This window comes from Hyla sarda, chromosome 4 (assembly GCF_029499605.1).
Source record: "Hyla sarda isolate aHylSar1 chromosome 4, aHylSar1.hap1, whole genome shotgun sequence".
NCBI lineage: Eukaryota > Metazoa > Chordata > Amphibia > Anura > Hylidae > Hyla > Hyla sarda.
In genome coordinates, this window is record NC_079192.1 from 344,978,781 (window position 1) to 344,995,139 (window position 16,359).

The 16,359-nt window shown below is 40.6% G+C and overlaps 1 protein-coding gene across 1 annotated transcript in view; it reads right to left on the reverse strand.

Moving 5' to 3' along the window:
* The window catches only part of LOC130267183 (A disintegrin and metalloproteinase with thrombospondin motifs 2-like), a 761,535-nt gene that overhangs the window by 260,413 nt on the left and 484,763 nt on the right, over positions 1-16,359 (reverse strand). The window contains 1 exon segment of the mRNA XM_056516542.1: positions 11,979-12,092. Coding sequence (XP_056372517.1) covers positions 11,979-12,092 — 114 coding nt within the window.

Genomic DNA, 16,359 nt, shown 5'->3' on the forward strand with positions numbered 1-16,359 from the left:
GTGGACGCACAAAGCTACCCAGCCGCAGCAGCGAGCTCATTACCGTGACTGCTGCATAATGTGTAGGATTACGTGGCGGACATCCGCAGCATATTACATGCTGCGGATGTCCGCCAATGCGATCCTACACATTATGCTTTTTTTTTAAATTAGATTCATTTAATAAATGTATATTTAATATATATATTTTTTTTTTTTACACTTTTATTACATTTTTATTTATTTTTACACTTTTATTTTATTTATTTATTTATTTTTACACTTTTTAATGCTTTGGAATACTTAGTATTCCAAAGCATTGCAGTTATATGCTGCCTGCCAGTTTTCACTAGCAGGCAGCATATTTCACTGGCAGGCAATACCCAGGGCAGACCTGGGGGTCTTTGTAGGACCCCCGGCAGCCCAGGCATGCAGCAGCACCCCGCGATCGCGATGCGGGGTGCTGCAGGAGAGACAGAGGGAGCCCCCTCCCTCTGTCAGAACTCCTTACAGCCGCGGTCACTTCTGACTGCGGCTGTAAGGGTTAAACTGTCGGGAGTGAAGTGAACTTCACTCCCTGCAGTGCGGCCACACACAGCACCCCGCGATCGCGCTGCGGGGTGCTGCAGAGGAGACAGAGGGAGCCCCCTCCCTCTGTCAGAACTCCTTACAGCCGCGGTCACTTCCGACCGCGGCTGTAAGGGTTAAAACTGCCGGGACCGAAGTTTACTTCGGTCCTGGCAGTGCAGCAGGGTCCCGGCTGTGTGATACAGCCGAGTCCCTGCCGCGATCTCGTGGGTGCACTGGGCAGCACCCACGAGAATAATGGACGAGTATAGACGTCCAGGTGCAGGAACGCCCGCCAACCTGGACGTCTATACTCGTCCTTGGTCGTTATCGGGTTAAAATCACTGCAGAATATCCTCCTAGCTTAAATCCTGTGGACTTTTTTGGTGGTTTCTGTCAGTTGGATACAGTAAGGCCTGGTTCACATCATGATTTTACCATCTGATTAACGGACAGTAAAATCGGACAAAATCAGATTACCTGAAATTGTATGTAATTGTAATGTAAATATTTGTTTGGCATCCAATTTAAAATCGTATCCAAAAATCATATGGCAGAAAATTTCATCGGATTTTAACAAAAAATTTCATTTTCCAGAGTATTCCAAAGCTACTGCACAAGTGAAAAAAAAAATGTGTGTGATAAATCTGATGAAATCGCATCTTCACACGATTTAATACAATTTACATAGGCCATAATCCCAAAAAATTATTGGACACGATTACCCCCCGATCTAAAAACGTGTAAATTCGAATGTGGATCAAAACTGATGCATGTGTTCAATATGATTACTGAATGGAAGTCAATGGATATGACTTGGCATGCAGATTTGTACAATTTGAAGGTAAAAAATCGTGAGAAAAAGGAGGATGGTAAAATCGTGAATGTGAATGCACCCTAAGAGATTTCTTGTTTCTCGTGTTTCTCAATTCTGTACACATTTTTTCCCCTCCACCCTTTGAATCCCTTAAGGTGCCCCAAGTTCTCTCATACCTACAATCTCTTACTCCAATCTACAATCTTTTTTTTCCCATTGACTTCTATTGGATTCAGCTCGCGGATTCCGCTTGAAGAATGAACATGTTCTTTCTTCAAGCAGAAAGGAATTCAGCGTCGGAATTCTGCTAGCGGAATTTCCGCAGTGTGAACAAGACAGCAAAAATAACATTAAAGTCAATGGGCAGAGGAGATGTGCATTAATTTGGAGCGGAGAATTCAAGAGGAATTACTCGAGTAAATTCCTCTTTAATTACTCAGTGTGAACGGGCCTCTTAGGCGGTGCCAAGTCACTGGATCTATGGGCCATATGTTATGGTTATGACCCTTGGTGATCAGCTTTTGTCACCTTTAATATTGACCCTTATTGCGGTTTGTTGCCCCTTGTGGCTAGTGTTCTGCCTGGTGACAGACCGCCCGCAATGCAATTTGCCCCATTTAAACTGGCCCACTATGTTTTACTTGCTGATTGTATCTAAATTGCCTCCAAGTAGCGGTCACCAAGTTTGTCCTTCCCTGCTGTGACAGACAGGATTAATTTGATTATGATATCTGAAAAATTGACAGGTATTGTCTTCTGTAAAGTCTGGCAACCCTGGTTGGACTCTCCTCACTCCTGGGATGTTTCTTATGATATCGCATTGTGACTGTATTATAATTTGTTTCACATGCTTTACCTCTGTTGTATTGACTGTACCAGTCTGCCTATGTCCTTGGATCCCACTACCTTCTATTCCCAATGCCTTGTTCTAATGTTATGTCCATTTTGATTGTTGCTGTATTCTTTATATGATTATCCTCAGTGTCTAAAGTTGCTACTTATGTGCACAGTCTATTTTTCCTACTCTCTGTTAAATAAACTTGTTTTGTTTAAGACTAAAATCACTTAAATTCACAATATCAAGGTGTTCAGTACTGCAGACAGGTTAGGTATAAAGAATAATCTTCAGACACAGAAGGGATAAACCACTTTCTTCTTGTTTATTTTATCTTCATATTTTAAGTGTTTTATAACATTGTAATGCTGAAAATCATATATATATATATAACAAGTTGTAGTAAGACATACCTCAGTCAGATGGAGAGAGACAAGAGTAAAAACCTGCCACGCTACATTTCAGGGGCACGCCCCCTTTGTCATGTGCACAGGATCATACTCAGGTAGGTTTAAATGTGATAGCGGAAGGCTCAAGGTAAATAGATTAACTCTTTATGTATGGCGCATATTTTCAAAACTTGCCAATAACCAATCCTTTCGTTCGCACAAAAAAATCCACATTTACAAAAATACTTTAAAATTACAGTACTCCAACGATTCTAGTTAATTGATCCAAAATGTTTCCCTTTTCAGTAAATTCCTTCTATTCACATCCATATTACTACTAACAGGTACTTCCTCAACAACCTGCCACCTTAGATCAGCTGCTACATATTCATTCTCTTAAGGACTCAGACCATTTTCCACTTAAAGGGGTACTCCACCCCTAGATCAGACATCTTATCCCCTATCCTTTGGATAGGGGATAAGATGTCTAATCATGGGGGTCCCGCCGCGGGGCACCCCCGAGATCATGGCTGCAGCACCCCACTGTCATTACTCCAGCAGCGGGACCACCGCGATCAGACATCTTATCCCCTATCCTTTTGATAGGGGATAAGATGTCTAGGGGCGGAGTACCCCTTTAAGGACTCGAAACAATCTTCGTTTTTGCACTTTCGTTTTTTTCTCCTCACCTTCTAAAAATCATAACACGTTCAATTATGCACCTACAGACCCACATAAGGGCTTGTTTTTTTGCATCACCAATTGTACTTTGTAATAACATTACTTATTTTATAACAATCTGAGGTGAAACAAAAAAAAAATTATTTGTGGGGTGAAGGGTTGAAATGAAAAAAAAAAAAAACACAATTTTGCAACTTTTTAGGGCTTCCTTATCCATGCAGTGCACTTTTTTGTTAAAAATTACACATTGGCCCTGATTTAATAAGAGTGGAGTGTTTATCGTGGAGTGTTTTCAATATCACTCTGCTTTTTTTCAGGCTTATTTACTATTCTGTCGCACATGTCGGTTATTTTTGTGTCGCACGGTTTTTTGTGTTGCACTAGTCAAATGTGTCGCACAAACTCAGAGCTAAAGAAATTAGTTGTGTGAGTCAAAATAGTTTAGACTTGTTTGTTTAAAAATGTGTTATAATTTTTCAAACATTACAACAATTATCCTTGTTTATCAGCTTGGGTGATAAATTGATTTAAACCTAATATTGCAAATGTGTTAAAAAGAAAAACAATATAAAAACATTAACTATCACAAAAGCATTCAATATTTTATTCATAAAAGTGTTGAACTGTACAAAATGTTTTCAGGTTATAAACCAAGTTACTTTCACAAAAAACACAATGGAAAACAGTCCCTTGTTAGAAATCACTCCATTTTTGGAATTTCATTCGGCCTCTTGGCTGTCGGTTATTGTGTGAGGCAAACTCACACTTTTTCTAGAGTGATTTTGGAAGTACTCCAAGAGTAATTTTTGTTTTTTGTCGGTAAAATGCCAATTTTTGCATAAAACACGCCCATTTCAGAGTGAAAAAAAAAACCTTTTCTAAAACACTCGGCTGTGCGACTAAAATTTGGTTGCATAATTAGTCGCACAGATGTTGTGACTAAAATTTAGGCGCAATAACTGAGAAAAAGAGTCGGTGGGACTTTAGTAAATGAGGGCCATTATCTTTATTCTTTAGGTCCATACGGTTACGGGGATACCCGATTTATGTAGGTTTGACTTATTTTACTACTTTATAAAAATTATAACTACATGCACCAAAATGAGTATGTTTAAAATTGTCATCTTCTGACCCATATAACTTTTTTGTTTTTCCATGTACGGGGCTATATGGGGGTTCATTTTTTGTGCCGTAGTTTTTATAGGTACAATTTTTGTTTTGATGGGACTTTTTGGTCACTTTTTATTAATATTTTTATGGTATTTGAAGTAACCACAAATTAACAATTTTGGACTTTGGTATTTTTTTTTTTTTTACATGTACGCCATCGACCGTGTGGTTTAGCTAACCTTATATGTTAATAGTTCGGACATTTGCGCACACGGCAGTACCACATATGATTTTTTTTTTTTTTTATTGTATTTTATTTAAAAAATTGGAAAAGGGGGGTGATTCAAACTTTTATTGGGGCGGCTTATTCACATGGATTTTTTTTAAACACTTCTTTTTTAAACACTTTTTTTTTTATCCCCTACAGGGGGCTATACCATGCAATCTTCTGATTGCATACACTGATCACTGCAATGCCAAAGCATAACACTGATCAGTGTTATTGGCACTCTGCTGCTCTAGGAAGGGGAAGACTATAGGGGACAAACTTATATATAGTGATATTATGCAAAAGAAAAAATAAACATTTATGGCAGCCAGAAAACTGGTATATTTTCATTTGGTGTACCCAGTGTAATGGTATTATAAAAGTGACATTTTACATCCTACAAAAGGGTACAAAATTCCCATTAGGGTTTACCACACATTCAACAGCGCTAATGCTATCTATCTTTTAAAGTGCCCTTGCGGCTTTATTTATGTCGGGCAAACATCCCGAGCTATAAAAATAAGAGTTTGTGAACATAAGTCGGCAATTAGGCGCTATGCACACTTGGAGTCTAGTGCTGCTGTAGTACCGCAGTATAGGGTAACCACGGTAGCCAAACACTTTAAAGAGAATGGACATGTAGCAGCTGATCTAAGGTGGCAGGTTATTGAGGAAGTACCTGTTAGTAGTAATATGGATGTGAATAGAAGGAATTTACTGAAAAGGGAAACATTTTGGATCGTTGAACTAAAATCGTTGAAGCCAAAAGGACTGAATAAGAACTGTAATTTAAAATTATTTTTGTAAATGTGGATTTATTGTGCAGGGATGTGGAAAATTATTTTAAAAAAACTACTTGTCTTTGGGAATAAAACGGAGCAAAATCTACTTGCCCCTCATGACGATCCACTTGTCCGGGCCAATTTTCGCTTTTACACTCTCGTTTTTCCTCCTCGTCCTATAATAGCCATAAATTACTTATATAATGAAACCTTTTAATTTTTCTATAACATATGCTCCAAAACAAACAAACAAAAATATTGGTGAAGTGAAATTGAAATAATAAAAGATAATTTAGCAGATTGAGTGGTTTTCTTTTCTACGCCATTTACCTTGTGGTTGAGCTAACATGTTATTTTGTTACTTCAGGCCAGCCTGATTACAGCAATACCAGACATTGTTTCTGCGATGTTTTAGTAATAAAAAAAAAAATCTGAACTTTTTCAAATTTTTTTAAATTGCGTTTTTCTGACCCCTGTAGCTTTTTTTTTTATATTTTTTTTATTTTAATAGTTCGTACAGTTACGCACAGAGAGGTGTTTATTTTTAATATGTTTACATGATTTTATATAGGAAAAGGGGGTGATTTGAACTTTTAATATTGAAGGGGTTAATGTGTGTCTTTCAACCTGTTGTGGACTGAGGGCGTACCTGTACGCCCTTCTCCAACTCCCTTTCTATAACGCGGGGCCACGCCGTGATCAGTCATAGTGGGTAGGGCCCATGGAGGGCCAGGACCCGTGCGCTATTAACCCTTTAGACGCGGTGTTCAAAGTTGAACGCTGCATCTAAAGTGAAAGTAAACGAATGCCGGTTAGCTCAGGGGGCTGTTTGGGATCGCTGTAGCGAAATCGCAGCATCCCGAACAGCTGTAGGACAGCAGGAGGGTCCCTACCTTCCTCCTCACTGTCCGATCACCTAATGACTGCTCAGTGCCTGAGATCCAGGCATGAGTCATTGATTAATAGTTTCCTATGAGAAACAATTGATCAATGTAAAAGATCAGTGTGTGCAGTGTAAGAGCCCCGTATGGGAGCTATAACATTGCAAAAAAATAAGTGAAAAAAAGTGAATAAAGATCATTTAACCCCTTCCCTAATAAAAGTTTGAATCACCCCCCCCCCCTCCCCCCCGTTTTCCATTTAAAAAAACTGTGTAAATAAAAATAAACATGTGGTATCACCGCGTGTGGAAATCTCCGAATTATAAAAATATATAGTTAATTAAACCGCACGGTCAATGGCGTACGCGCAAAAAAATTCAAAAAGTCCAAAATAGTGTATTTTTGGTCACTTTTTATATCATGAAAAAATGAATAAAAAGCGATCAAAAAGTCCGATCAATATAAAACTTCTGATCATGGCGCAAAAAATTAGCCCTCATACCGCACCGTTGGCGGAAAAATAAAAAAAAAGTTATGGGGGTCAGAATATGACAATTTTAAACATATACATTTTCCTGCATGTAGTTATGATTTTTTCCAGAAGTACGACAAAATCAAACCTATATAAGTTGGCTATCATTTTAATCGTATGGACCTACAGAATAAAGAGGTGTCATTTTTACAGAAACATTTACTATGTAGAAACGGAAGCCCCCATAAATTACAAAATGGTGTTTTTTCTTCAATTTTGTCACACAATGTTTTTTTTTTCCCGTTTCGCTGTAGATTTTTGGGTAAAATGACTGATGTCATTACAAAGTAGAATTGGTGGCGCAAAAAATAAGCCATTATATGGATTTTTGGGTACAAAATTGAAAGGGTTATGATTTTTAAAAAGGTAAGGAGGAAAAATGAAAGTGCAAAAAACGGAAAAACCCTCCGGTCCCCAAGGGGTTAAACTTTTATTAAAACCTTTTTATTCTTTTTTTTTTTTTTTTTTTTTTTTTACAGTTTATTAGTCCCTTAGGGGACTTTTATGAGGAATCATTAGATTTCTCATGCAGATCAATAGAGTTCTAATGAACTCCATTGATCTGTTTGCTCTGCGATCCATTGATAGAGCCTAGTCCAGCCAGACTCTATCACAGACTCTACTCTGAACGCTGCCATGCTTGTCGGGGGCTTTCAGGTCCAGCCCTGCTTGCCCGAAGCAGGGCTAAGGGCCTGAAAAATTCACCTGCCCGGCGCCTGAAACTGCATGTCCCCGGGCGTCGGGCGAGAGGAATTCCACATCCCTGGGAAGGTTTGGTTATTAGCAAGTTTTGAAAGTATGCACCGTACATAAAGAGGTAATCTATTTACCTTGAGCCTTCCACTATCACATTTAAACCCACCTGAGCCACGATTCTGTGTGCATGACTAAGGGGGCATGCCCAGGGACGGATTAAGAGCCTCATGGGCCTGGTGCTGAGAATTTTTCTGGGCCTTTTAATGAAAATATTTACATAATATATAAAATGAAAACGCAAATGGTGCAAAAAAGGCGCAAGCAGGGTTTATTCATGCCTTTTTTGCCCTTGAGTTGCAATCCACTGATTTTGGCAATACACATGATATGTATGGGTTTTTTGAACTGCACCTTTTTGCAAAAAAGGCACAAAGCCACTGAAAAGTCTCTAAAACTACACCAGCCCAGACTTAGCTTTTTAGTGTATGTGACCTGCAGAAAATGTATCAAATGGTCTGCTACCTTTTAATAAATTTGGTGCTCCCTACACATTACCAGCACAAAAAAAAAGGTGTAGAAAAATGTTTCACTTACACCTACAATGATAAATGCCGGCCTATACCTCTGAAATGCAAAACACTCTGTGCCCCTCATATATATAGAAATAATGCCCCATCCTCTGCCCCCACATATGATAATAATAACACGTCCTGTTCCCCCACATAATAATAATGCCCTCTGTCCTGTGCCCCTCGCATATAATGCACCCTGTCCTGTGCCCCTCACATATAATGCCTCTGTCATGTTCCCCTCACATATAATGCCCCCTGTCCTGCCCCATCAGGGGGTATTATATGTGAGGGGTACAGGAAATTGGACATTATATGTGGGGGCACAGGACAGCCCCCCCCCTGTCATGTGCACATTTAATGCCCCCCTGACATATGTCCCTGACTTATAATGCCCCATGTCCTGTGCCCCTCACTTATAATGCCCCCTGAGGGGGCAGGACAGGGGCATTATATGTGAGGGGCACAGGACATGGGGCATTATATATGAGGGGCACATGACAGGGGGGCATTATATGTGAGGGGCACAGGACAGTGAGTATTATAAGTGATGGGCACATGCCAGGGTGGTATAAGTAAGTGGCAAATGTCAGGGGGGCATTATAAGTGCATTATATGGGCACATGACAGGTGGGGCCTTGTCATGTGCCCCCACATATAATGCCTCCTGACATGTGCCCCTCACAAATAATGCCCCCCTGTCATGTGCCCCCACATATAATGCCCCCCTGACATGTGTCCCTCACATATAATGCCCCCTGTCCTGTGCCCCTCACATATAATTCCCGATGTCCTGTGCCCCTCACATATAATGCCCCTTGAGGGGAAATTATATGTGAGGGGCACATGTCAGGGGGCATTATATGTGAGGGGCACAGGACATTAGGTATTATATATGAGGGGCACATGACGGGGGGGGGGTCCTGTCTTGTGCCCTTACATATAATTCCCCCGTCATGTGCCCCTCAATATAACCCCATGTCCTGTGCCCCTCACATAAAATGCCCCCCTGACATGTGCCCCTCACTTATAATTTGCCCCTCTCACTTATAATTTGCTCAGTTCTTGCAGTGTGAGTGAGAGCCGCTGGGACGTGACCTCCGGGTGCCGGCGCGATGATGTGATGTCATTGCACCGGCCTGCTGTGGATGGCGTACCCGTGGCTCTCACTCACACTGCAAGAACGGAGCAGCCGCAGCATGTGAGAAAGGTGATGGGTGTAAGAAAGGTGAGGGAGTGGTGGAGCGGTACAGCTGACAGTTCCCACTGCACCATGCTATAGTATGGGAGGAGGGGCAACAATCTCGGGCCCCCCCCCCCTCTGGATCCCCCACTGGTGTGGAGGTCATATCCGGCGAAGTGAGCGGCAATGAAAAATGTACCGCATCAGCTGTTCTGACTGCCGGCCGCTGCGGCCCGCAAGAGAACAGAGGATTTAAACTCTGTTCTCTCGCGGTCTTGCAGCGTGGGCGGCTACACTCCTCAGCGGCCTTTTTGGTGGCCGGCTGGGCCTATTTTAATCCAGCCCTGGGCATGCCCCTGAAACGTAGCGCAGCAGGTTTGTACTCGTGTCTTTCTCCATCTGACCGAGGTATGCCTTACTACATATTGTTAAATACGATTTTTGGCATTGCAATGTTATAAAACACTTAAACTATGAAGATAAAACCAACAAGAAGAAATAGGTTTATCCCTTCTCTATGTGTCTGAAGATTATTCATTATACCTAACCTGTCTGCAGTACTGAACACCTTGATATTGTGAATTGAAGTACGTATTGTGGGGTACATAAAGCCTGACTATAATGGACATTTGCTTTTAATACATTTGAAGCAAGTGTGCGCATTTGGTAACTACGGTGGACTTAAAATAAGACTAAAATCGCTGCAGAAGCTGCTATAATAATATCATTTACAGTGAAGCCTCTTTGAGAAGACCACCCAAAACTGCATGGACAAAAGCTCCTCTATTGGGTTGTTTTCTGAAAGAAAATGGACAGTATACTTAAAAAAATGCAAAAAATGTAGCAGTATGTACAGTGCAGCAGAATTCTATTGAAGACAATGGGAGGCTGCTGCACTTGAAATTTCTGTATATGTGAAAGTATGCAATGTGATGTTGGTAATACTGGTTGGTATATATATATATTTTTTTTTTCAACAGTTCAATATTTTCAATATATTTGTAACTTATTATATATCCACAAAAATAATATTTTGTTAAAAAATATAGACAGCAGCATAATACTGTGATCAGTAGCATTGCTAGGGGTGTGGACCACGCCGGGCGACATCACGAAGCGAGGCGGCACCACCAGGGGTGAGATTCAGCCGTTTTTACTTCCCAATGCTGCTGTCATGCTGTGGCCAGGCTGCATTAAAGGGCGGCACAGAGGCTGAAGAAATAAAGTGTGTGGCAGTATTCTCTTCTTGGGCACAGTGTGTGGCAGTATTATATACAGGGGCATAGTGTGTGCTAATGTTTTGAGGGGCAATATTGTAAGCTACTATGAAAAGCTTGTCTTGGTACAGATGAAGCCCTAAAGATGTCCGTGCATCAAACACTACAGGGGAGAGAAACAAATCATCACGGTCTGGACCAAATCAGGAGGAAAAGAATCAATTATGGAGAAGACTGTACTCCTAAAGGCAATGTCACTGCGTAATCTTTTTGTGTCCCATGAGACCTGTTGTCACTTGAAGGTCTTCAACAATGATGGGTGAAACTTTCAGCATATCTTTACCATTTCTCAGGTCTGGGAGCTTTAATTTCACATTGTTAAAAGCACAGAATGCTCTAACCGGACTTAGAAATTGGTTTATTTAATTATAAGAGTAGAAGTAATTTTCCACAACATGCTCCCATGCTAAATCATGGGAGCCTATCACGTCTCATAGGAAATAAAAAATTTGAATCACACCCGATTCCTGCACACTGTAAATACGAAGATTGTGTATTTGCAATAAGTAATGCAGAGCCCTTTAAATCCAAAAGGTGTTTAAATCCACAATGTGTGTAGGAAAATCAAGTAAACCCTCTACCCGGCCACAGTTCCCTCAGTGTTATATGGGAAGAAAACTACTTGAAGAAGGGAGGTGGGGTCACTATTTTATAGAACCCTGGGTGACACCAACCCTATCTATGCCACTGACTGTGAAAAAGAGTAATGACAGGCAATTGTTGCCTAGCTGGGCAGAAAAAGATAAACATGGTAGATAGAAATGCTCACCTTTACCCCCAACTGACTATGCACAATAACTAACAGTGAGTCAAGCAATCAATAAGGTGTCTAGAAAACAGGTATCCATTGTCTCATGGTGTATTTTGTATTTGAAGTTATTCACTATAAAATCTAATAAAAAATATGGAAATATAAAAAAGGAAGATATCTAATTTTCAAATACAAACACTACATCTTTCTGATTAAATGACCTTACAGTTATTATAAAGAAGATGACAATATTATGCAGAGTGTCTTATATAGTCTTCAGGCATTATAGATGATGTACCAGAATTTTTATTGTAAACCAGTATACTTCTAAAGTACAAGGAGTAATACAGCTTCCATTTTCTTAATAGATCTAATAGTACTTTAAGTATCTAAACACAAATGTTATTTTGTTATTTTTAATCTTTCTAAGTATGGCACTGTACATTTCTTTAAATAATATTTTCCTTTTATATATGACCAATGCCTATGCTGTTGCAGCTCATTTTGTCAGATATGACAAATATGACTAATGCAGTATAATTTTTCAGTATTTCACTTTATTGGCTGGTAGATAATGAACGGTTGGTTTAAATGGAAATATATATATATATATATATATATATATATATATATATTAGCAATACTAAATGTAGAATATTACCTTTCCTTGTGCACACATTGTTCCATCCAAGGGAGGTCCTTTTTTTGTTTTACAAAAGTATGGATTATCTGGATGGCTGCACCAGAGTTGTTTACAGGGGTCAAATGTGCGAAACTATGGAAAAAGACAAAAATGAAAATTTTTCTTATTTATTAATCTAGTTATTACATTTTTATACCAAAAGAAAGAGTGACTCATAAGGGTATATTTACATTTAGCAAATCTGTTTCAGAAGTTTCTGCCAATGAAAGTCTGTTCAATACATTAGAATGGGTAGGTTTTAGCAGCAAGCTTATGCATTGTAGATCATAAAGCATTTAGATAAGAACAATTATTATGTAAGCAATAAAGTATATTTGGAGGAATGTTGAGGGACTTAACTGATACATTTGTCTATGTGTGGCATCCTCCTACATATTTGAATAACTAAATAAATGACTGCACTACAGAAATAATACCATTTATAACCCAGCTTAAAAGGGTATTCCAGGAAAAAACTTTATATATATATATATATATCTCAACTGGCTCCAGAAAGTTAAACAGATTTGTAAATTACTTCTATTAAAAAATCTTAATCCTTTCAATAATTATCAGCTGCTGAATTTGAGTTGTTGTTTTCCGTCTGGTAGCAGTGCTCTCAGCTGACATCTCTGCTTGTCTCAGGAACTGCACAGAGTAGAAGAGGTTTGCTATGGAGATTTGCTTCTAAACTGGGCGGTTCCCAAGACACGTGTCATCAGAGAGCACTTAGACAGAAAAGAACAACTCAACTTCAGCAGCTCATAAGTACTGAAAGGATTAAGATTTTTTAATAGAAGTAATTTACAAATCTGTTCTGGAGCCAGTTGATTTATAAAAAAAAAAAAAAAAAAAGTTTTTTTCCTGGATAACCCCTTTAACTGGAATCTCTCATCACTTTCATGCTGTCTAAACTGGAGTTATTGGGGTGGTCCAGTGTCTTCTCCCTGCCCAGCCAGCCTTGATTGATAGAATTTTTTCTTTCTATAAATAAACAGGTAGGGAAGATGATCAGTGGGCTGACCATCTCTTGGTTCGCTCCTTGTTTCAGACCTTTCGTCGTAATTTTTGTTTTTCTTTGTTGTTCTCTTTTTTCTTTCCTTTTTGGCCCTCTTCTTTTTTGTTCCTTGTGATGCTTTTTGTTCCTTTAAAATAAAGGGGTTTAACATCCCGGAGTAGCAGCGACACATCCTCTATCACCTTCTTAAGAAGGCAGTGTCTGTGGCCCTTTTTCAGGAAACCAATTTCCATTCTACCTCCAGCATGTCCTTAGGGACTGCAACTATCCCGTTTGGTACCACTCTATGAACCCCGCTGCTAAGTCTAAAGGGGTGTCTATTGCCTTTCACAGGACCTTTCAATCCACTCTCACTAAATCCCAAGTGGACCCCATTGACCTCTGTTTTTGCAATTTTCTCATGCTTCTCAACTGTTTACGGAGGTTTCTGTATATTTTCCTAACCAGGTACAGGCCGCTTATGCACTGGATTTGCTGACCTATGTGGATGACTTTGCTGGTTCCTTGCAGATTATTATGGGAGGTGACTTCAACTGGGTCTGGGACCCGGCTACTAATTCTTCCTCGGGTAAGTCTTCCCTCTCTTTTGCAGCTCCCTGTAGGCTACGCAGGGAGTTCCACTCCCGTAGTTTAATAGATCTATGGCGTGTATTACATCCTGATGTTAAAGATTATACTTATTCTCCCACACACTGCTCATTTAGTAGGCTGGATATGATTTTTGTGAGCCATCCCCTCCTTTCCTTGTCCCCGAGAGCCTCTATTGACACCATGGTATGGTCCGACTATGCCCCTGTATTGGCCAAGCTACATTTCGATCCACATACTCCTCGCCCTTACTCCTGGAGGCTTAATGACCACCTTCTTAATGACGCCCTGTGCAGTGCCGAGGTCCGCAAGACGATCTCTGATTCTATGGAGAACCATAGTTCCGACGATACCCCTGCTCCACTTAAACAGGAAGCTATTAAGTGTACGGTCAGAGGCATTTTCCTAGCTCATGGGGCTCGTCTTAAAAAAGCCGACTCTCTGATTCTGGCTGACCTCTTCACTGAATTAGCCTCCCTTGACTGGCTCACTCGGTCCTACTTAGGCACAAAGAGAGGGGGGGGGTAGATTGACTTCCCGCCTTCCGCCTTCATTACATGGCCACGGTCTGCACCAGGATTCTGGACCTTTGCCATCGTTCCCGCTCAAAACAATTGGTTACCCTGGAAATTCACCCTTTCCCCCCTACATCCAGCTGCCCTGCCTTGGATTTGATCTCTCTTTAATATCTAGGATCATGCTCCCTTTTTGGGATTCATCAATGGTCTGCTGGAAACTCTCTAGCAGGCCGGGCCCTTTGACACCTCACTTTAGTAACCCTTAATTTGCTAAGGATTCCGGTATAAGTGCTCTCCTAGGGTTTCCCGCTGGCTCCAAACCACAAATGCAGCAGGCACTCTCGGGTGCTGAATTTATAGCTGCCCCATCTGATTCCTCCTCCCCATTGCATGGCTGCTTTTAAAATCTTGTCCAGGTGGTACAGGTGCCTGGATCGGATTCCTGCTGTTCCCCTCGGCCTTGTACTGGCGCTGTAGCAAGGCTATTGGCACTTACCTTCACATGTGGTGGGATTGTGTTCTGATCCGTCCATTCTGGGCATCTGTATTTGACCCATTTAACATAATTTTTGCAGATTCCATCCCTCCCTCCTCTGATATTGCCCTTTTTTCTCTGTACCCTACCTCCATTCCGTGAGTTAAAGGGGCCTACTGAGGCATTTCTTATGTGCTGTGCGAACTAAGTCTGTGCCACTTGAAGTCCGCAGCTACTCCTTTGAAAGTGGAGTTTGTTGAGACGCTTAAGTTTAGTAGAATGGAGGAACTGGTAGTTTTTGATCGAGATAAACACAAAGTGTTTTTCAGTGTTTGGCATCCGTGGGACTCTTTCAGGGAATCCCCGGAGATTTCTAGTTGGCTCTCTTAAGGAGCTTATGTTTTTCCCTTCCCCCTTTTACCCCTCCCCCCCCCCCCCAATCTTAACCTGCGTCCTCCCTCCCCCTCTCCTTTTTCTTGTGTTTTGTCTGCCCATGTTTGCCAGTGTCTTTGTCTTCTGTACCCTTCTATCTCTTCCTTTCTTCCCCCCCCTTCTACTGTTGTTGTCCAATTTTCCCTTTTTTTTATTGTACTGACCATTTTTGTACTGTGGAATTATTATGCTGGACTTGAGTGTCCCCTGTTAGTTTATTCTTTATGTGATGTTTATGAGACATGGTCTGTAAATCTCTTTCTCTCATGTGCTGATATACCAACAAACATAGATTTGCCATAATAAACAGGTAGGGGGAGATGTCTCAAAACCTGTCCAGAGGAAAGTTTCCCATAGCAACCAATCAGCTCACTTCTTTCATTTTTAACAAGGCCTCTGCAAAATGAAAGTAGCATACTGATTGGTTGCTATGGGCAACTTGGCAACTTTTCCTTTGCACAGGTTTTGATAAATCTCCCCATAGAGATCAATTAATCAAGGTTGATTAATAATCTTGGTCAATTAATAATCTTGTTGTAAACACAGAAATCGTATCCATGTGTGGTATGGAACTGTCACACTTAAAGGCAGCATAATTACGTTTTTAATCCAAGAAATGGTTGCCTTGTCAGGAGATCAATGTACAAGACGCCAAGCTATTTTTACCCATTTCTGGCCATTAGAAGGTTTTCAGTAGTTGTGTACTTGTGTAAATATAGCAGCTTGGTGTCCAGTGTTCCATACTTCCCTGTTTCCAGAGTCTGGAAAAGATATGGAATTATCCTGGAGAATGTTAGAAGGAATATTACTGTTCTGAAAATATATATTTTTTTCTCTTAGTCTCTGGAGATTTCAGTAAGATTTAGCAGTAAGTCGCAGTTGAGTAGGATTAGAGGGGAGGTTAACACATAGTAATCAACAGGCTACGTTCACAAGATGGAATTTCTGTGCAGAATTCTGCATGGAGATTCCGCAGCAGCAGAGCCCCATTGATTTCAATGAGATCCTGTTGGGCTGTTCACATAACAGAATTTCCATGCCGGAAACATCTGGTGCGGAAATTCAAATTCCAGTGTCCGCAGAAAGAATAGACATGTCCACTCTTTCTGCAGACTCCGCACAGAAATGCACTGCCATCTATAGGATGGTGCACATCTGAGCAGTCTTAGCGCCGGCATGTTATGCTGGCGCTCTGCTGTCAGGGGAATGTCTGCACAGAGATTTTCTGTGCAGACATTCCCCCGTGTGAACATAGCCTTACACTTGTGAATTTGGATTGTAGAGAGAATATCATTGTTGGCATAGAGTTTTTCTGTAGCAGGCCACTTT